Source organism: Pogona vitticeps, chromosome 2, assembly GCF_051106095.1.
Source record: "Pogona vitticeps strain Pit_001003342236 chromosome 2, PviZW2.1, whole genome shotgun sequence".
Classification (NCBI taxonomy): domain Eukaryota; kingdom Metazoa; phylum Chordata; class Lepidosauria; order Squamata; family Agamidae; genus Pogona; species Pogona vitticeps.
The window spans coordinates 160,451,933-160,474,251 of record NC_135784.1 but is presented as its reverse complement, the minus strand read 5'-3'; the positions used below and the strand labels follow the sequence as shown (position 1 = coordinate 160,474,251).

General features: G+C 43.0%; 1 protein-coding gene across 2 annotated transcripts in view; it reads left to right on the top strand.

Moving 5' to 3' along the window:
- The window catches only part of KPNA2 (karyopherin subunit alpha 2), a 28,034-nt gene extending 16,442 nt beyond the window's left edge, over positions 1–11,592 (top strand). Inside the window, exons 2-11 of one of the 2 annotated variants that reach the window (XM_020782330.3) lie at positions 293–394; positions 478–615; positions 2,705–2,793; positions 3,577–3,845; positions 4,701–4,795; positions 4,893–5,156; positions 7,110–7,343; positions 8,434–8,616; positions 10,017–10,166; positions 11,052–11,592. In XM_020782330.3, coding sequence (XP_020637989.2) covers positions 320–394; positions 478–615; positions 2,705–2,793; positions 3,577–3,845; positions 4,701–4,795; positions 4,893–5,156; positions 7,110–7,343; positions 8,434–8,616; positions 10,017–10,166; positions 11,052–11,138 — 1,584 coding nt within the window. In that variant the 5' untranslated portion in view covers positions 293–319 and the 3' untranslated portion in view covers positions 11,139–11,592. Of the gene's footprint in view, positions 1–292; positions 395–477; positions 616–2,704; positions 2,794–3,576; positions 3,846–4,700; positions 4,796–4,892; positions 5,157–7,109; positions 7,344–8,433; positions 8,617–10,016; positions 10,167–11,048 lie in introns of both variants that reach the window. The other variant, XM_020782314.3, reaches the window with a different exon arrangement.
- Positions 11,593–22,319: the final 10,727 nt, after the last annotated feature.

Here is a 22,319-nt window from a genome sequence, read left to right as displayed (position 1 = left end):
TGACCACTATGTGTTGTATTGTCAAGTAACACAGTGACCCTAAATAGGGTTTTCAAGGTATAAAATAAAAATAACATTAAAAAAATCAGAAACACAACCATATTAAAATATCACAACATTAGTGAGGCATTTTAGAAGGCAAAATTATTTACATATGTGGTTTGTGGTATATACCTTTTCATGAGGGAGCAGAATTTGGTTAAATGAAGAATGTTTTAGATGCACAAACAATGTCATTTTGTTACTGTTACAGTTCCAGTTTTTAACTTTAAACAATTAAATATTTTTCCAGATTACACTAGTCTACATCAGGATCAAAATGTCTACCAATGAGAATGCTGGTGGAGCAGCTGTCCGTCTCAACAGATTCAAGAATAAGGGGAAGGACTCCAATGTGAGTAATTACATACCTGACTGTAGCTTTAGTTTCTGTTTGTAATTATAAATGTTCATTTTTAAATTCTGTGTTTTCACCAGGAGATGAGGCGGCGGAGAATGGAAGTAAATGTGGAATTGAGGAAAGCCAAAAAAGATGATCAGCTGCTTAAAAGAAGAAATGTTGGCACTTTCCCTGATGATGCTACTTCACCTTTGCAGGAAAACCGGAGCAATCAGGTAGGTATTTGGGCTAAAGTGGATCAGAGGGATGTTGTCTTCATTTGGAGCACATAAGTGCTGAATTAGAAACTGCCGCAGCATAAGAACCTGCCTTGCACTGATTAATTTGTTTGTTTATTACGCTTAGGGACAACTTCATAACTGGAGGTTTCTGACAGCATACAAGTACAGTGGTGCCTCGCTAGACAGTTACCCCGCATGACAGTTTTTTCCCTAGACATTGACTTTTTGCGATCGCTATAGCGATTCGCAAAACAGTGATTCTTATGGGGGAATTTCGTTGGACAATGTTTGGTCCCTGCTTCGCAAACCGATTTTTGCTAGACAACGGTTTTGACAGCTTTCTCCGTGCTCGCAAAACAGGTGTTTTCAGGACCTAAGCTTCGCAAGACAGCGATTTAAACAGCTGATCAGCGGTTTGCAAAGCGGCTTTCCTATGGCTGATCTTCGCTAGACAACATGATTCTTCCCCATTGGAACACATTCAACAGGTTTCAATCCATACCAGTGGGGAAATGCTTTTTGCTAGACAATGATTTCGCTAAACAGCGATTTCAGTGGAACGGATTATCATTGTCTAGTGAGGTACCACTGTAAATAACAAATATTAAATACTGTGATAAATGACATACAAGAAAGCTGGTGCAGTTCAGTCTAGCACAGAAACTCAAAGTAAAAGAGAAACAGCAGAAGGAAGTGGAAAGATCTTGAAGCATTAAAAATAGTTCCATAAATGCTAGGGAAGTGTAAGCGAAATAAAAAGTGGTTGAATTGCTCCTAAAATTACTTTAATATATGCTTATAGGAATGCTCTTTGAGGGGAGCATTCAGTATGGGACACGGAAAAGGATCTCTTGTGACTATCTGACAGGGGCACCTGGAAAATGACTTTTGACAATGGAAAGAACTTGGAAATAAGGTGTTTAAAGTACAGTGGTGCCTTGCAAGACAATGTTAATTCGTTCCGCGAAAATCACTGTCTTGCAAAAACATCATCTTGCGAAACACGGTTCCCCATTGGAATGCATTGGAATCTATTTAATGCATTCCAATGGGGGTGAATCGTCCATAAAAAACATTGTCTTGCAAAACGCGGTTCCCCATTGGAATGCATTGAAATCTATTTAATGCGTTCCAATGGGGGGGAACGTCTTGCGAAGCATCGGTCTAAAAGAACCCATCTTGCGAAACGTGGTTTCCCATTGGAATGCATTGAAATCTATTTAATGCGTTCCAATGGGGAAAAAACCCGTCTTGTGAAGCATCGGTCTTTAAAAAAAAACATCTTGCGAAACACGGACTCAAACATTGTCTAGCGAAAAAACCCATCATCTAGAGTGGTCGAAATGATTAGATATGCGGGGTATAAATACAATAAATAATAATAATAATCTTGTGGATTAATCGTTCTGCGAGGTAATCATCTTGCGAGGCATCACTGTAATGTCATTGTTCTATATTTTTGTAATAAGGAGGCAACATAGTTACTGATAAATGTTTAATAAAAATAACTTCAGTATTTCCTGGTTTTGTGTAACGAGTTCAGTCATTCAGACTACTAAGTAAGTATCAAGGAATATTTTTCTTATTTCTCAGTTTGGGACAGGACACTGTATGAGGTTGCCAAGTCTTGCTACATCTTATCTATCTTTTTAATAAACAATCATTCCTACATACTTGGAACAGTGTGGCAACATTCTGATAGCCTTGCATTATAGCAGAGTCAAGGCTTCAGCCACGATTTTTCCCCAGCCCTGGTTGAAGATATCAGGAAATAAACTGTGAATTTCCTGTGCGTTGAAAGCATGTGCTTTACTACTAAGCTATACTTCTCTACTTACTTAGCAAAAAGAGATGCATAGTTTGAGTATCAAAAAGTTAAGGCCTTGCCTAAGAGTTGAGCAAGGGACTATTTTAAGGCCAAATTTTACATCCTGGAAAGCATCTGGATATTGGGAAGCAATTCTGAAACAGTAGTGGCTCCTACTAAAGGCTGTCAGAGATCAAATGACCATATATTCAATACCTACATTACACTGCTCTATGCTTAATTTTTGAAACCTTGTTTTATTTTTCTCCTCTTCAGGTCACTGTCCATTGGTCTGTTGAAGACATTGTTAAAGGCATCAACAGCAATAATTTGGAATTACAGCTGCAAGCTACACAGGCTGCCAGGTAACTAACTGTATACAGTTAGTTTTCATGAAATGTTCATATGGTGAACCAATGACCAAGGATAAGAACAAGACACTAAATATGATCTCAAGGTTCAAATATGATTTGAAGTGTTTAATGGATTAGTTGATTGCTAGAAATTCTATTGACGCTCTCAATGCTGAAGAAAATAATCTACCTGGGGTGTCAAACAGTATTCTTATCTAAATATCAAATTATCTGATGTGGTTTATCCTGAACATTGATTAGTTGAGTACATAACTGGATATGGGACGTAACTATTAGCTCATTGATGGCACAAGCCTGAACATGTATTGGAGCATGGATATTCAGATTTCAACTAACTGTTTCTCACAAAAGCTTAATGTGCATAATAAAGCCTGAAAGTAACTATAACCCCTAATGTGTTATGACAGAATTTAGAAGCTGGGAGGCCACACTCACGACAACTGTGCACACAGTCACAAGTGACTGCTTCAGAATGCTAGACCTGTGGTGTAAATGTGAAAATCTCATCCTTTAACATCCTCTTTGAGCATTGCCATTAAAGTAGGAAGTGTTAAGTCCCATGGGCAGGAGTTGGGAAGTAAAAGGGTTTTAGTTTCCCAAAGAACTCTAGACTGGTAATTAGGCACCACTAGTAGATACAATACAGCATTACTCAAAGTTGATGCATGGCAGAGAATTAGGGGTAATCAATTAAATTGAATGGTACACTCAGTGTAGTGAATGTGTCTGTAGAATGATAAGAGAGAAAACCAACTTGTTTGCTCTTTTTTATAGGAGACTACTTTCCAGAGAAAAGCAGCCCCCTATAGACCAGATAATCCGGGCTGGCTTGATCTCAAAATTTGTGTCGTTCTTGGGAAGAGCAGATTGCAGCCCTATTCAGTTTGAAGCTGCTTGGGCACTGACCAACATTGCCTCTGGCACATCAGACCAGACAAAAGCCGTAGTGGATGGAGGAGCAATTCCTGCCTTTATTTGTCTGTTGGCTTCACCCCATACTCACATCAGTGAGCAAGCTGTGTGGGCTTTAGGAAATATTGCAGGTATGGTATAGAAATGCAGCTGAAGTACTGTATACATTGGAGGAGTTTGTTGGTTTTTTTTAAGAAGTTGCCATGTTAGTCTGAACTAGCATATAAGGCCAAAGCAAATAGAAAATAATGTTGTGGCTCCTTAAAGACAGTAGTTAGTCTTTAAGTGCCACAGTGTTCTTGTCTTGTTAGTTTTGGTTTGATACTGGAATTGTTTGCATCATTCTTTCAAGAAATACATATTATGTACAAAAATGGAAGGGTTTATTTCAAAATATAATACTCATTTGCCAATAAAACTTATTTTGAGAATGTACCTCCGTTCTTAATTCTCTCAGTATGAGAAGCATACTCAGCTTTGAGCCTAGGCATTGAGATCTGAATACAATATGATTAGTATTATAGAGTTTCTTAATCAAATCATTCTATAAGCATATGGAATCTGAACTCATTGACAAGAATTAGGGTGGCAAGAAGTGATGTCTTTGAAGGCCAGGAAGGATGCACCAGAGATACTATATATGGTGCAGAGACTTTGGGCTAGAATTTAAAAGCATGCTGTCAATTTTGACACTCCAGTTAGGATGCTTACTGCAAAATTTCTACTGATTACCGCATATTAGGCTGAGGGGTACCAGTGGCTAGTTTTAGTGTTAACCTCCATTGTAACACAAGCTGTTTGAATAAAGTAGTTGGAAACCTGTTTCCTGCTTCTGGCACCTGGTGATTCTCATGGGCAGTTGCAGTTGCTTGTAATGCTTACATTGTGCCAAATGGTTTTCCTGTGGCATTCCTCTTTAAAATAGAATTTATTTGGTATGCATTTTGTCATTTTCATTTGATAGTCTTAACTTCTTCTCCCCTTAGGTGATGGTTCTGCTTACCGGGACTTAGTTATTAAATATGGTGCACTTGACCCACTTTTGGCTCTGCTTGCTGTTCCTGATCTTTCTTCCCTAGCTGTAAGTGTGTGGCCATTGCTGTAATAATTCTGGGGCTAGAAGAATGCTGTTTCACCAGCAGCAGCATTACTAATTCAATTTCCTCATTTGATTGCAGGTTGGCTACTTACGCAATATAACCTGGACCTTGTCTAACCTCTGTCGTAATAAGAACCCTGCACCACCTATAGAAGCTGTTGAGCAGATCCTTCCTACTTTAGTTCGCCTGTTGCACCACCATGACCATGAGGTTTTGGCAGACACCTGCTGGGCTATTTCTTATTTGACAGATGGTTCAAATGACAGAATTGAAACAGTAGTAAAAACTGGCCTGGTACCACAACTAGTGAAGCTTCTGGGGTGTGGAGAAATTCCCATAATGGTAAGATATCAGTAGACATTGTTCAGTATTAAAATAATCCTTCATATAAGCTGTTTCAAGTTCATCTGGAATATACAAGTAGCAGGTTCCTGAGAAGCAAGAATGTTAAGTTTTGATGCATTTTACTCTTGCCACTATTCATAGGAATGCAATGCAACTACACTGAATTCAATTTGAAGCCTGCATTACATTTGAAATTGCAGACAGTGCTCACACATGGGCTGAAGAATGATTCAGGGCTTTACTATTCATACTGGTTGCAATGTGATCTGCATTCCAGCCCAAAGTGCACCATTCTTCCTTCCTTCCTCTGGTCCTGCCTCTGCTGATGTAATGGAGAGCTGATGGGGCCATAAATATGGGAAATAATAATGATGACCCAGTCATAGAGCGATAGAGTGATCTAGCACTAATTTCATATATGAAAGGATTAAAAAAAAGAATTTGGACAACGATTGGGTGGGAAAGAAGGAATGTTGGGGCAAGTACTCTCTGGACCCAACTGCCTATGTCACCAAAATACCACCTGCACATATGCCTGGCTTTATAAGAATGTATTTCAACTAACCAGAGGGGGGGGAGCCTGTTTGAATAGTTCCAGCTTGAAATAGTGGAACCCCCCTAGCAGCAGAGAAAATCACTTTGGAAGCAAAAAGGGGCTGAAATGATTTGAATTAGCTTTTGCATCATGTGGCTAGTAAAAAATACTTGGAATTTACCCATTTTAGAAGCAGAACAAATCCTCTGGTATGTGACCATATAGGGTTTTCCCTTTATATAAGGCATGCGCAAAGACTTCACCTACATGGTCAAATACCACAGGATTTGCTCTGCTTATAAAATGGGTGAATTCAAAGTATTTATATTTTGTTAAGACTGGTAGCTGCTTTCCAAGGCCTTGGTAAAAGTATTTCCTTTTAGCTGCTATCTGGTGCTTCTCTGCTGGAAATTGAGTACATAAAAATGTGTTCTGCCCATTGTGGCCTTTCCCGTGTAGCCTCACTGAAGCACAACTCCATTGTGCATGTTTCAAAAAGAAACTAAATGCTCAGGGGGAAAGCAGACTGTCCCATTCTGATACTTGTGGCTGAAACAATCCTTTTAATTTTTTCCTTGAGGCAAACCAGTCATGTTGACAGTATAGTGGTCCCTTAATAATAATAATAATAATAATAATAATAATAATAATAATAATAATAATAATAATAATAATAATAATAATAATAATAATAATTTATTGTCATTGTAAGTATATATACTGTTTTATATATATATATAGATATAGATATAGATAGATAGATAGATAGACTGTTTTCTCAAAAATAAGACGGGGCCTTATATTAATTTTTGCTCCAAAAAGCATTAGGGCTTATTTTCAGGGAATGTTTCCTTTTTTATGTACAACCATCTACATTTATTCAAATACAGTCATGTCATCTTATTCTGGTTGCTGCACAATGGTGGAAGGCGGGGTTTCACTTAACTGGGCCTTATTTTTGGGATAGGGCTTATATTATGAGCATCCTGAAACATCATACTATGGCTTATTTTTCAGTTTAGGTCTTATTTTCGGAGAAACTGTAGAAGTCAGTCTCTAGAGTTTTTCACTGTGGGTCTAAGACCCTCTTACGCTGTCAGCAATATGTTGCTCCACTGCTGCTACAAGCAAAGTGGTTGCAGTAGGGAAGGGAGTTTGGTCCTTGAGTGATTGGCTTGCTGTCTACAAATGGCCATGTGGGGAAAAAAGTGAATTAATCCAGCGGTGGCAGTCTTGTTGTGAGTACTAATGCCATTTGTGCTGCTGAGTATGTCATGCAGTACTTGTCTACCCATGGTTGTGGACTTGCTGTGAAGATGCTGCAAGGGCTCACTTTGTTAACTATTGCTGCAATGAGTTAAAGATATCCATGTGACTTGTTCTCTTCTTAAACAGCCAAAACTTTTTTTTCCTAGACTCCTTCATTAAGAGCCATTGGAAACATTGTAACAGGGACTGATGAACAGACGCAGGTTGTAATAGATTCTGGAGCACTCACTGTCTTTCCCAGCCTGCTTACTCACCATAAAAACAACATCCAGAAAGAAGCTGCATGGACCATGTCCAACATCACTGCTGGCCGGCAGGACCAGATTCAGAAAGTAGTGGAGCATGGGCTTATCCCATATCTTATTGCAATTTTGAAAAAGGTAAGAAACAAATACAGTTACCTACCCACCCCCAATAATCTGGTACTTCTCTGTCCTCTTGGTGCTGTTGATTCTTCTGATGGATCTTTGATATTAAAATGAAAGAAAGCTGTATGCTGGTCGTGTTTTCTATAGCTTTGTAGGTTTTTGAGTGATGATACAGTAAAGATTCAAGAAATGAAGTGTAGGTGAAATTCTTCTCAATGCAATAAAATTTACACCTTAAATTTACTGTATTCACAAATTCATGCTGTGCCTTAAAGATTTGTTTCAGTTCCCTTAAGTATATAGACATCCAAATATTTTAAAGCCATGGCTGCTTTCCATTTGATGGGGAGTACGATAATCAGATGTAACATTTGTTTGTTCTGGCTTGGTTTTTACTCATTTGAAATATGAAATTAATCAGCTTTCATAATCACTTTATACATTTCAGAGAAAATGTGTATTAAATTGGATCCTGTGTTTTATTTTGCCACTGGAACCATTCTGAGGGGCCTTCTGTTCACAGCCACAACATTTTTGCCAGTGGAAAGAAAGTAGGAGAAAGGGCCTTGTTAGCAATTTCTCCCACCTTCTTCAGCCCCCAGTACTGATACTCCCAGTGTTGTTGGAGAGTCCTCCAAAGCAGTATACAAGGAAAGGAAAAAAGATGGAAATGTCTCTTTCAGCATTCTGTTAGGAAGAAATGCTCTTTTGGATCAGTATTCTTTGAAAGAAGAAAAGTATTTGTGTATCTTGTGGATTTTTTAAAGTAAATTGATTACAAAAAAAGGAAGTTGATAGAAATGAAGTCTTGTTAATTCAAAATAGAAATAATCTTTTGTCATAGAAATAGTATTCAGGAAAGGCCACTGCTTACCATTGTAGTTTTTCCCACATAAAGCAAATTTATTAAATATTCGATTATTAGAAAGCACTTGATGGGCTCAGCAGAAATTCTAATTCATCACTATGAATTGTTCTATTGATATTCATAAGCATTTTGCAGAATTTTATTTTCTGTAGTAGATTTGTGTCTTTGCACTTTTGTGTTTCCAAATTATGTTGCTGCTATCTCCCTAATAATTATTGTGTGTTTTTAAAACAGGGGGATTTCAAATCTCAGAAGGAAGCTGTATGGGCTGTGACCAACTTCACGAGTGGTGGAACAATTGGCCAGATCATATACCTTGTTCAGGCTGGTGTGCTAGAACCATTGCTAAATCTTCTAACTGTTAAAGATGGCAAAATTGTCTTAGTGATTCTGGATGCCATTAGTAACATCTTTGTGGTAAGTTGGCAAAAGAACCAGCAATGGGGTTCCAGTTTGGGGCATGGGGAAAACATGTTTTACATCTACTGTGTTTCCCCCAAAATTAGACAGGGTCTTATATTAATTTTTGCTCCAAAAACACATTAGGGCTTATATTCAGGGGATGTTTTATTTTTTTCATGTACAACAATCTACATTTATTCAAATATAGTCATGTCATCTTCTGGTTGTGGCACAATGGTGGAGGGCTGGGTTTCACTGAACTGGGGCTTATTTTGGGGATAGGGCTTATATTAAGAGCATCCTGAAAAATCATACTAGGGCTAATTTTCAGTTTAGGTCTTATTTTCAGGGAAACAGAGTGGTAGCATTGAAGACTAACCAATAGAGGTTATGAGATTCAAGTTTCTTTGTCTGCACTGTAATCAGTCCTTTGCCAGATGAACTGTTTCAAACCAACAGTATTTCATAATCTTGAATAATCACTTCTCAGGATTGCTACCATACCAGGATTCATTGCAGATCCAACCTGGCTGGTTTGGTCACAGTTAAATGTATTTGCTACCTCTGTGAGTTGTTTTCAAGGGTTAAATCCACTGGCTGAGTAGACGGAACATTTACTGTCATGAACGGTCAACAATCTTTCTAACCTAGAAAGCCACCTAGAGTGGACGAGTCGCCCAGATAGGTGGGGTATAAATCAAATTATTATTATTATTATTAATATTAATAATATTAATATTAATATTAATACTATTAATATTAATATTATTAATATCATTAATAATATTATTATTAATATTATTAATATCATTAATAATATTATTAATGTTATTAATATTATTAATATTATTAATATTAATATTATGAAATGCACTTGTGGGCCAGACCTTGGCTAGGGAGTCTAGAATGCATTCTTACTCACACCTATATATACTGTCAGACTGTTCAAGCCTCAGACCTCACTACATCATTTGCCTGACTATATATACACAACACTCCATTAGTGCAAGCACTTCTCTGCGTGTTTTACAGGTTTAAACTCCACATAACAACCGGCATTCAACTTATATGGTGATACACATCTATGAAATCTAAAATTCATAAAAAAATACAAGGGAAAAATAACTGCAGCACCCTGGAGAGTAATTTAGTTCTATACACAGCTAGTGTACAGTATTGCTGCTCCCGTGATGGGAAACTCCAGCAGTGCAGAAGATATGTGGTCTGCTAATAGTACAGTGCTTTGCTTGTTCCTGTAGAGTTCAGTAAAACTAATTTTCTGATACCCGAGTAATAGATTGTGGCCTAAGTCTTGAATTTAAAATTGCTGTGAAAATGAATATCCTGCTTCAGTCTCAACAAAGCTTAACTGGGGCTAATTCTTCAAATGTTTTAAACATACTATATCTCCATAGGCATCTGAGAAAATAGGGGAGACTGAAAAGCTGTGCATCATGATAGAAGAGTGTGGCGGATTGGATAAAATTGAAGCTCTACAATCCCATGAAAATGAACTGGTGTACAAGGCTGCAGCAAATCTGATTGAGAAATATTTCTCAGCAGAGGTGAGTGTGCTGAGCCAACAAAGCCACAGTCTCATTGTTTCATAACAGCTGCGGTGAGGTAACATAATATATTTGGGGCTTAACACATATACAGTGGACCCTCGACCTACAGAATTAATCTGTATTGGAACGGTGGCTGCAGGTCAAAGTCCATAGGTCGAGGGTCCATTTCCCATAGGAATACATTGAAAACCCTGTAATCAGTAACTGGCTCAAGAACACCCCCCCCCAAAAAATAAAAAAATTAAAATAAAGACACCTTATCTGTCCGAAGCCTTCCAGGGGCCCCCCGCCGTCGCCATTGCCGCTGCCCGACGGCTTCCCCACTGCTGCCGGAGGCCTCTCAGAGGTGTCCCCCCTCCCCCGCCGCTGATAGTGCCTCTGAAGCATGATCGGTGGCAGGGGGGACCTCCGAGATGCCTCCCATGGTGGCGGAGAAGCCCTGGAAGGCATCCGGAGGCACGATCGGCGGCCTACAGACTGGAAGGGGGAGGCGAGGAAAGCGCCAAATTTGAATTTGGCGCTTTCCCCACCTCCCCGCTTCTGGCCCGTAGGTCGATTGTCCGGCTGCAAGTCGATTGGAAATCTTGTGGCCGGAGAAGTCTGTACCTCTAAAAGTACGCACGTCGAGCTGTGCGTACGTGAAGGGTCCATTGTAAGTCTCTGTGCAGTGTGTTGTTAACATGTATTTAGTTATTTTATGCCATAACATTCTGTACCTTTTAAGGTTACTTACGTGGAAGCTAGTGCTGAGTAACAACAAACAGTACATGTTCATCAGTCTTAGTAACTGCCACAATTTAGCACCAGTCTTCATAAGACTCTTTTTTGAATGGTTTGCTTTTAGCACTGTCATAAGTATTTTAACCTTTGTTTTTACAGGAGGAGGAAGATGAAAATGTTGTTCCACAGTCTAGTACGGATGCATACACTTTCCAGATTCAAGACAATAGTGATGCTTTCAACTTCTAAATCATTTGTAATGCAGAGCATCCTGCTCCCCCCAGCCTTTCTTGTCTGTCCATTCCAACTTTATTGGCTTTTTTTCTATGTGAAATGTGAAGTCGCACTTTGTTGCAAATGAAAGTACTTGAACAGTTCACAGTAGGGGGTATGTTCCCTGTGAACTAGCTGTCTTCCTATATTTGTATGTTTTTCTTTCGTTGTTACGTCTTTTCATCCTCTCTTTCTGTCTCTGATTTACTCTTCATTGAGTGGATTTGCCTAGATCTGATGTGTTCAGTAGACATCTCCTGAACATTCACACTGCCTTGCAAAACTGAAGCAATGTAACAATACCTTGGAAAACCTGCCATCTCAAAAGGGTTCCTGCCACTGAGAGCTCATTGTGCTCTCTCAATGAAGCCTCCATTCAATTTTAAAAACAAAATTTGTTCAAACATAATAAACTGGTATCTGAATATAACCTACCTTGCATTTTTAAACATGCACAGTGCCACATTTACTATTCTTCCTAATGAGAAAAATTCCAAGGTGTAATCGGTTAATCTTTTTTTACCATATACTGTACATATGTTTTTCGAATCCCTTCATGTTGACCATTGACGTTTCTTAGAAAACTCCCCCCAATTCAATTGAAAATGTCTTGGCATAAGGGAAGATGGGGAATCAAACTGCAGGAACCACTCGCTAATGGCTGACTGTTCCCAAATGAACACTTTTGTACAGTGGTGCCTTGCATAGCGACGATAATCAGTGCAGCAAAAATCGCTGCAAAGCGATTTCGTCGCTATGCGATATTAAAAAGCCCATAGGAATGCATTGAAACCCCTTCAATGTGTTCCTATGGGCTTCAGACTCACCTTTAAGCGAAAGTCCTCCATACGGCAGCCATTTTTGCTGCCCGGTAGGCGAGGAATCCGTCCCAGAAAACAGCGGGCGGCCATTTTTTTTACCCAGCGGCCATTTTGGAACCGCCGATCAGCTGTTTAAAAATCATCACTTTGCGATGATCGGTAAGCAAAACAGGGTACCGATCATTGCAAAGCGATTTTTTCCCAGAGGGAACATCGCAAAGCGATCGCAAAAAGTTAATCGCTATGCGATTTCATTAAAGGGGGCGCCCGTTAAGCGAGGCACCACTGTACTTCCTTCGACTGAGAAATGCCTAGCTCCTAATACATCTGTATTAAGGGAGAGACTAGACTGTTGCATTATTACTATGGTTCCCACAAAGGACAGTTCCTTCTGCAGAGGCCAGTGATCAGTTCTGACTTTTATTTTGTTGATTCTTGAAGCAGAACATGAACTTTTGGCAGAATAGTGGTTGATTATATGTTTCAGTTTATAATGTTAGGTGAGTGGTACAAATACAAATCATAGTGTAGCTTTAGAAATAACTAATGACCTGCTAATGTCAATGGTAAGGGAAGAATATAGAGGAAAAATGTTTGCTTTTCTGCTACATTTTGCTGGCTGGATTGTTCAAAGCCCTCTTGACCTCATAAAATGAACTACATATTTCAGCAGCTGTAATGGGGTTTAAAATCAATCTAAGCACATCTGTGTAGTTTGAAGTAGCAGCCTTTGGTCACTCACTAAACTGCATTTTTTTTGATCAAAAGAAATTGCATTTAAAAGAAAAGTGGGTGCTCATTAATTGCCCACAAATTAAAACTACTAGATTTGGATGTTTTTTGCCGCCACAGCTACAGGGTCTAGAAGCATTGTTTTGGTTTAGGAAAGGCATGCAAAATAGGTTATTGCTTCAAAGAAAGAAAAAGTTGGAGAGCAAATGGGAATGGTACATTGGCTTCCGTCTGTGGAGAAGGGACCATTCAGAAATGGGTTTATCTCTTTCTCAGCCTAGGCCAGGAAGGAAGGGGGAATGTAGAAGAATTTAGCAGTCATGCTCCCAGCTTAGTCAGAGAAAGGGGGAGCTTGACAAGAAAGTAGGTTAAAGTGCCAATGGATTAAGGCAGAGGTGAAGTCAGCAACCAGCTGGATGTATCTGGCCATCTTTTTTACAGATCAGAAACGACCTTCATGGAGGTAAGCTGATGTCCCATTCTCGTTCTGTGGAAAGGAGCTGTCCAGGAATGGGATCTGCCCAAGCAAATCCTAGGTCTGCAGGAAAGGAGATGTTTATTTCAATTAGAAAAAACTTGTTGAAGAACGTGCATCCCAAAGGAAGCTGCTGCTGAAAGATGTATTTCAGTTTTGCAGTGTCTCCCGAATGCTGAATGCAAGTAGCTGTTCTGCAAATCTAATCCAGAGGAGCACCTGCCAAGAAGGCTGCAGAAGTAGCTGCCACCCTTATGGAATGGATGGCGATATAGCTGGACTTGGGGAGGAGAAATATCCAAGCTTTAATCCACTTGATGAAAATGGAAAGGGAAGCCACTTTACTCAGAGATTTGGGAAAGGAAATGAAAGCTACATTTCCTGGAGGATATCATTCTTTTGATACAGTCTTGACTGACCTTTTAACATGAAGCCTATGCCACAGCTTTTCTAAGGGTTGACTCAGGTTGGCAATGAAAGGAAATACAGTATGTGCAATCTCCTGAGACCTGGAGAAGGCTATGTTAGATTTAGGAATGAAAGACGAGTTCAGAAATTCTATGAGCTGAAGTAATAAGGAACTAGGAAGCCATGTTGAGGGGAAAAGATAAAAAAGAGAGGATGTAAAGTTTGAAAGTTTAGATAGTGAGTGCCTTGAGAACTGCTAGGAGTCTCCACGAAGGAAATATGTATAATGGTTGAATTATGTGTGCTGCTCAGAGAAACTTTCAGGGTAGGCATGCAAATTGTGGTTTTTCATTTTCTCTTGAAAAAAGGAGAGAGGGATTGTGTCTGTTTGCACAGTGTACTAGGATGGAGACCCAAATCCAGGCCATCCTGAATGCCAATAACTGCAATACCTGCTGTAGAGTGGGAGCAATGCTTTCTATGACACTAGCAGACAAATGTCCAGAAGAGTACTGTAGATAATATTTTTCAGAGTGCCCCAGGTTCCACAGCAAGACCCTCTCAATCTCCATCAGGCTGATCTGAGCCAGGCTGGATCTGAGTGAAGGAGAGGTTCCTGGCTGAGAAGATCAGGGATTCCTGGGAGAAACCGTGATTCCCTTGGACTATGAGTCCAAAAGAGTGGGATCTCCAGCCCAAAAGGCTGGCATTGGTAATTAAAACTTCTGAGGCTCCTGCATGGGGACCTTTTTGTGGAGATTGGCAAGGTTGTTTTCTTCCACCAGAGGCTCTGAGGAGGGAAACAGGGAGAGGACTAGACAAGTTTTCCTGGTAATGTCCAGTTGGCAAGTCTGGAGACAGAACTAGAGGAGATGAGTGAAGGTATGCCCCTGGGACTAGGAAAAGGCAAGCTGTTACCAGATCCAGCAGATAAGCTAAGAACATAAGATGGGTGGATGTTTTGTAGGTAAATTACTTTGTCCCCTTTCTGATTCTCAACAACCTCTCTGGATTTGGAAAGACCATTTCCAACTAAGTATCTAGTAAGCCCCCCCCAATGGACTAAGTATTTGGCTTGAACCGCCTGATACAGTGGTGCCTCACTTAACGATGTTAATTGGTTCCAAAAAACCCATCGCTATGGGAAAACATCGTTAAGCGAAACACCATTTCCCATAGGAATGCATTGAAAACCGGTTAATCCGTTCCAATGGGAACGGATTACCGTCCTTAAGCGAAAATCCCCATAGGAAACATCGCTAAGTGAAACAATGTTTCCCCCAACGGAAAGCCATTCAAAAGCACTGAAGCCGGCTTCAGTGCTTTTGAATGGCTTTCCGATGTCTGTTTCCGCTCATTTTTAAGTGTCTTAAAATGTTTGAAACCTGTTTTGAATGCTTGGATTCGGTAGTGCACATTGTGAAACACGTGCAAACTTAATTTGGCTTTGTTCTGAGTCTTCGTTAATTTTTGGTGATTTTTTGTTTTCCCCATTTAAATCCATTGAACTGTCCGTCCAATGCTTTTCAATGAGGGAAATAAAAATTCACCAAAAATTAACGAAGACTCAGAACAAAGCCAAACTAAGTGTGCATAGGTTTCACAAGGTGGACTAACTATTCCAACCATTTAAAACAGGTTTCAAACATTTTAAGACACTTTTAAATGAGCAAAAACGGACATCGTTAAGTGAAATTCCCCCATAGAGAACATCGTTAAACGATGCGGAAAATTCCTCAAAGAAACCCATCGCAAAGCGAATACATTGTTAAACGAAGCAATCGCTAAGCGAGGCACCACTGTAGTTGGATGAGTTATGAACCTGTGACTTGAGAGGATTGACAGGGTAGTTTGCATGTCCTTCTGAGCTCCAGAGAGGGTGAAACAAAACAGGATCAGTCTGCCAGGTGAAAAATGAATTTGTATTCTTTGTTTGTGAAGGAAGGCTATCCAGGCTACCAGAAGCTTGGTAAACATCTGTGGTGCTAAGTGAAGCCATGCAGAAGCTTGGTAAACACCCATCGTGTTAAAGACAGACCAAACACTACTGTTGTGAATTGAAAATGGAAGCCTAAAGAAGATGATGACTCTCTTTTGAAAGAACTGCAAACTATTTCACATTCTTCGAGACTGAAGAAGGAAGTAACCTGGGAGTCTGGTGAAAATTTGTACTATAGCCCTCCTTGATAGTTTGTAGTACCCACTGATCAGAAACTGCCCTTTCCTGCAGAGAAGATGATCCCTCCACTGGAGGTGTGGGAAGACACAGTATGTCAGAAATTTTGGTTGGGAGTTTGGGAGGGGCTGGCTGGACTACTGCTCTGGGCTGGACTTGGTGGTCAAGATAGGAAATTAGACTGAAAGCTGGATCTGACCCAAGAGGAACAAAAATCATGGAAGTCCCTAGGGCAGGAAAATCCTTGTGGTAATGAAGGGGGGGGTTCTTTTGGGCTGGTTTTTGTCACTTTCCCCCCAGGAAATTTGGCATGGCCTTTTAATTGTGGTGCTGTGGGTTAAACCACAGAAGCCCCTGTGCTGCAAGGTCAGAAGACCTGCAGTTGTAAGATCGAATCCATGCAATAGAGTGAGTCTCCGTCACTTGTCCCAGCTTCTGCCAACCTAGTTTGAAAGCATGCAAAATGTGAGTATATAAATAGGTACCACTACAGTGGGAAGGTAATGGTGTTTCATGTCTAGTCTCCATCTCCTGAGAAGCAAGGAGATAAAACTCTTGGGCAAGAGCAGTACTTTTACGTGAAGTGGTATTTTCGGTTTCACCTTTATCAGTTTGGCAAAGAAACTAGGGAAAAAGCCTCTCTGCAAGACGCTTTTGCAGAGAGGGAACAAAGATGCACCACTAACTCTGCAGGCACCAAATTTGTTTGTCTTTGATCCGGAGGCACTGGATTGCTACCCCCGCCCCAATGTAGCCAGGCCCTGGGACAACAGGGGCAAAAAAGCAACAGAGTTGAAGAAATGGATCTCCGGCAGTTTCTTTTGTTGAGCAGTCTGACCTCCATTTGTCCACTCGGATTGGGCAGAGGAGCGAACAACATCTACTGGTACATAAGCGGTGACGCATTCTCTGTGTCCATATGTGAAGAAAATCGGGAAGCACTGTCCACCTTATCAGAAAAAGGAGGTGAGGAAAAAGAAAGTTCTGAAGTACTGTATAAGTAGCCAGAAGACTGGCATACATACTTCCTTTTTTCGAATTTGGTACGGTAACAGTAACTTGCAGGAGGGCACATATGAACCACAGCTTTAACCTTGTTAACAATGGAATACTCATTAAGAGGTGGGGAGGGGGATCTGAAACCCTGCTGGAGGCTCACACGGCTGGATACCTCAATACCGCAGAGTCAGCATGGTGATCCAGAGTCGTTAAGTCGTGTCCGACTCTTCATGACCCCATGGACCAGAGCACACCAGGCCCTCCTGTCTTCCACTGCCTCCTGGAGTTGGGTCAAATTCATGTTGGTTGCTTCAATGACACTGTCCAACCATCTCATCCTCTGCCTCTCCCCTTCTCCTCTTGCCTTCACTCTTTCCCAACATCAGGGTCTTTTCCAAGGAGTCTTCTCATGAGATGGCCAAAGTATTGGAGCCTCAGCTTTAGGATCTGGATAAGGTGGTCAGGCACTCCCATTTCTTTAAGAACTCACCATAGTTTGCTGTGGTCCACACAGACAAAGGCTGTAGTCAATGAAGCTGAAGTAGATATTTTTCTGGAACACTCTGGCTTTCTCCATAATCCAATGCATGTTAGCAATTTGGTCTCTAGTTCCTCTGCCCCTTCAAAATCCAGCTTGTACTTCTGGGAGTTCTCGGTCCACATACTGCTGAAGCCTACCTTGTAGGATTTTGAGCATAACCTTGCTAGCATGTGAAATGAGTGCAATTATACAGTAGCTGGAGCATTCTTTGGCACTGCCCTTCTTTGGGATTGGGATGTAGACTGATCTTCTTCAACGTGGTTCTCCATGAATCCACACTAATGGGTTAAGTCAGCACTTGTGCTGGCCTCTCAGAATCTTCTAGAGCTGCAAGAGAAAAGTAACAATGTTCAGGTTGCCCTGCACTGAGCATGCTCAGCCCGCCAACGGCTCAGTTCCTTTTTTCCGCTTGTGAAAGTTGGAACCTCTCGGACTGAGCTCCTGTTTTTTTGGCTATATTTCGTGTTTTATATTGACCGGACTGAAAATCGTTTATCTGCCTGTTGTTGCCCTGACTCTGGACTGGATTTTGACCTCGCTTTTGCCTCTGGCGGCTTTGCTTACTCATCTTTTGGCCTAATTGGCCTTTCAGGCCACCCTCTGAGGCGCCACGCGCCAATTGTTCATACCGATCAACGGTAATTGGCCTCCTGTGGTGCGCCACGCGCCTGCCAGATTTCTTCAATTTTTTGGTATCCGGCGTCTTGGCCTACCTCCCTTTACCTGGGACTCCTAGTCTACTGGCCTTCACTACGTCCGTCGAAAGCTCCATAGCCTTCGAGACTCCTGGTCTACCGGCCTTCATAGCCTTCGAGACTCCTGGTCTACCGGCCTTCACCAAGCCCGGCAAACACTCCGTTACTCGGGACTCCTGGTCTACTTCCATCTACCGGTTAGTCTATGCCTCCAAAGGACAAACCATCCCCGAGGAGAGGACCCTTTCGCCTCTGTACCGCCTGTTCCCGGAAACTCCCTTTCCAGGACGGACATTCTCTTTGCCTGTACTGTCTTGGAGAATCCCACTCGGTCTCCAACTGTCGGCACTGCAAAAGATTCACTAAGGTGACTCTGAAGGCACGGCAGCAACGTCTCAGATATTCCCTTTGGAAGCAAACGTTGTCGGCCTCGCAACCATCGGAAATGGAGGTAGCACCATCCTCCTCCTCCGTGCGGTCAGAGATCAGAGTAGTCCAATCCACCTCATCGGACACTCTTAAGGATGTTCCGAAGAAGGCTAAAACCAAGTCCAAGGCTAAAACCTCGTCCAAGAAGGTACTTACCTCCACATCGACTGGCTCCGTATCTCCACCGAAGCCGGAACACCTAAAAAAGAAGAAACAGAAACTAAAGGGAGGGTCGACATCGAAGGAGGTTACACTGGTAGTTCCTCCTATCTCCACCTCACTCCCTTCTCCTTTCCTGGAGGACTCTTCGCGGGACCGAGAGTCCGCGTCGGAGCCTGGAGCCTCTCTTCCACCACGACAGGAACCATTGGTCGTTGTCGAGAGGTCTCTCACGGCAAGCCAGCTTGACAAAATCATCTCTGGCTTGACCGATGCGCCCCGGAGCCCTATTCTACCTGGGCAGGCGTCTCGATCCCGATCGTCTACACCGGGATCGCCGGCCACCAAGTCTCCGACACCCTCTCCGAGGAGACCTGACGAGTCGAATGCACCAGCCCCTCCTCGACGCCCAGCGCTCGAGACCGAGGAGGAGACCATCCCTAAGAAACCTAAGCGCCATCGCAAGCGAAAACGTACTGCTGATGGCGAAAGACGAAGGAAGCATCGGCGTCGGGATTACTCCTCATCGGACTCCGACGACAGCCGTGAGAGGAGGAGGTCTCGACGCCATCATCGGCATAAACGAGACTACTCTTCTGATTCCTCTTCCATGTCGAGAGATAGACGGCGTCGACGAAAGAGGACCTACTATTCCTCGTCGTCTTCTTCCACCACGCCGCCTCCAAAGAAGGGTCGACGTCGAAAGCGCCCTCTTCCAGACAACGAGGAGCACGCTACTCCGGCGGAGGGACGGTCTACCAAGCACGACCTCCCGACGTCGACACCTTCTGACAAGTCCTCGGCGCCCTTACCGACCCCGAGTAGACCGCTACCCAGTACACCTTCCAAGCCCACTGAGGGCATACCACAATCTGTTGCACCTCGGCTTTTGGAGGATGAGGACGAACCTGATTCCGTTTCCTCCTCTGATCACGAGGACGAAGGAACATCAGACGCCTCACTGGAGACTCCGGTACCGGCAGAACCACTGGGATCTGATGCGGCGGATATCCATCCTTCATCCCCATCAGAGGATTTTTCATCCTATCCTCAGATGGACGCGAGAATGGCTGCTACCTTGAGGATGGAGGTGGAGAAATCTCCTTCTCGTGAGGATGACCTCATCTTTGGAGACATCCACAAGGACAGGTCTCGTCCAGTTAGCCTTTCTTATGTGCCAGAGCTCATGGACCTTATCACTGGCTACTGGGACCATCCAGCTGATTCTCCCACCTTTTCAAGGAGGACTGAGAACATGTATCGGGTCCATGGCCCAAAGACGGAGTGCCTTCTCAAACACCCAGCTCCTAATACTCTTGTGGTGGAATCCAGTGCGGGACGTTTGCCCACTAAGGGTCATCCGACACCAACTAATAAAGAGGGTAGAGACCTAGAGGTGCTCGGGAGACGGCTTTATTCAATGACCACCTTTGCCCTCAGAGCCCTCAACTACTTGGTAGCCATGGGGGCCTATCAAAAACAGTTATGGGCGAGAGTGCTCCCAGCGCTCCAAGTGGCACCAGAGGACATCAGACAAGTATGCCTTGATGCTTATGCTGAGGCACAGACTGTGTCTAAACATCAACGTCTGGCTTCACGGCATGTGGCAGATGCCAATCCCAGAAATCTGGCATCCATCATCACGTTGAGACGACACGCCTGGTTACGTTCTGCCAATATAATGGATGACATTAAAGCCAGAATTAAGAACCTAGCCTTTGACGCCACTGGTCTTTTCAGTGAAAAGACCGACGAGAACTTGAAATCCCTCCATGAAAGTAAGAAAACGGCTAAATCTTACGCTATACAGCAACAGCCAAGGCCTTCTAAACCTCAGTGGTGTCCTAGGCCCCAACAGCAGTCGTACCAGCAGGGTTCAACCTCCACTTACCGCCAGTTTAGGCCACAACCACCTGCAAGACCTTCTCAGGCCTCTTCCTCGGCCTCCAGTTTCAAAACACACAGCAAGCGCCAGTCATTCAAGCCCTCTGGCCGAAAGTTCAAACAATACCTTTGACTCCCCAGTCAGCATCCGGATCAACCACCATCTGACTCGCCTTTCTCCCTACCTTCAGAACTGGTACAAGATCACTCGAGACACCTGGGTCTTGAAAATTATCAGCTCCGGCTACCGCCTGGAGTTTATAGAATTACCTCCTCTAGGATGGGTCAGGCATACATCCTTCGACCCCGTCCTAGAGGAAGAGATTCTCACTCTGCTACAGAAGCGAGCCATCCAGAAGGTACCTCACAGAGACATCCTGAACGGCTTTTACTCCCGATACTTTGCTGTACCAAAGAAGGATGGAGGTCTTCGACCCATACTGGACCTGAGGGATCTCAACACCTACCTCAATCCTCTGAAGTTCAGGATGGTTACTCTGGAAGGGATCGTCCACCTGCTGAAGGAAGGAGATTGGTTTGTAGTGGTGGATCTGAAGGATGCTTACTTTCACGTAACGATCCACGAGGCCTACAGGAAGTACCTTCGACTGATTTTCGAGAACACCATATACCAATTTGTAGCTCTCCCATTCGGCCTTTCCACTGCTCCATGGACCTTCACCAAGTGTATGGCCCCGGTAGCAGCTTATCTACGTCTCCAAGGGATTCAGATTTACCCATATATCGACGATTGGCTGATCGTGTCAAAGTCCAAACACCAAGCCTACCAAGACACTCCTCAAGTTCTGCAAACCCTACAGGCTTTGGGCCTATCCATCAACTACGAAAAGTCTCATTTACAACCCTCTCAAGTGATGGACTATATAGGAGCCAGGCTGGATGCTGTGCACGCCCGCCTATTTATACTTCCAGAACGTTTTCAGAAAATAAGGAAAGCAGTTATGAGGTTCAAGCCACGAAGGACAGTATCTGCGAAGCTAGCACAACACCTGCTGGGCCTCATGGCCTCAACAACGGCCACCTTGCCTCATGCAAGGCTCAAAATGCGCTCTCTCCAATCCTGGCTGATGGCCCTGTTCAACCCTATGGCAGACAGTCAGCACAAGCGCCTCAGGGTCACTTCAGAACTTGCGAGGCAGTTGCAGTGGTGGCTCTTTCTCCCACATCTGCTAATCGGGAGACCCTTTCGTCCTCTACAACTTACCATACAAGTGACAACGGACGCCAGCCCAGTGGGATGGGGAGCCCATTGTCTACATCACCAGATACATGCTCTCTGGTCCCCGCAGGAAGCATCCCTGCATATCAACCATCTAGAGATGCTAGCGGTGATAAAGGCCTTCAGGGCGTTTCTTCCTCTTCTCAAAGGCACAGCTGTGCAGGTAGTAACGGACAATACCACCACAATGTACTACCTGAACAAGCAAGGGGGCACGAGGTCACAGTCTCTGCTTTTTCTCGCAATACATTTCTGGGAATGGTGCTACCTGATGCACATTTTTCCAGTGGCTATCCATGTGGCCACGTCAGACAACCAGTTGGCGGACGAACTCAGTCGTCGCCCGTTTCAATCCCACGAGTGGCAATTGGACCAGAAGGTGTTCACCACCCTTTGCCAACGATGGGGCCATCCACTGGTGGACATGTTCGCGACGCAAGACAACAAGAAGTGTCCACTCTATGCGTCCCGTGCGGGCAGAGGAGAAGGCTCTCTCGGAGACGCCTTCATGGTGCCATGGAAGACAGGCCTCATCTACCTGTTTCCGCCTCTACCGCTCCTTCAGAGGGTCATAGTCCGTCTACTACAGATGAGGGCA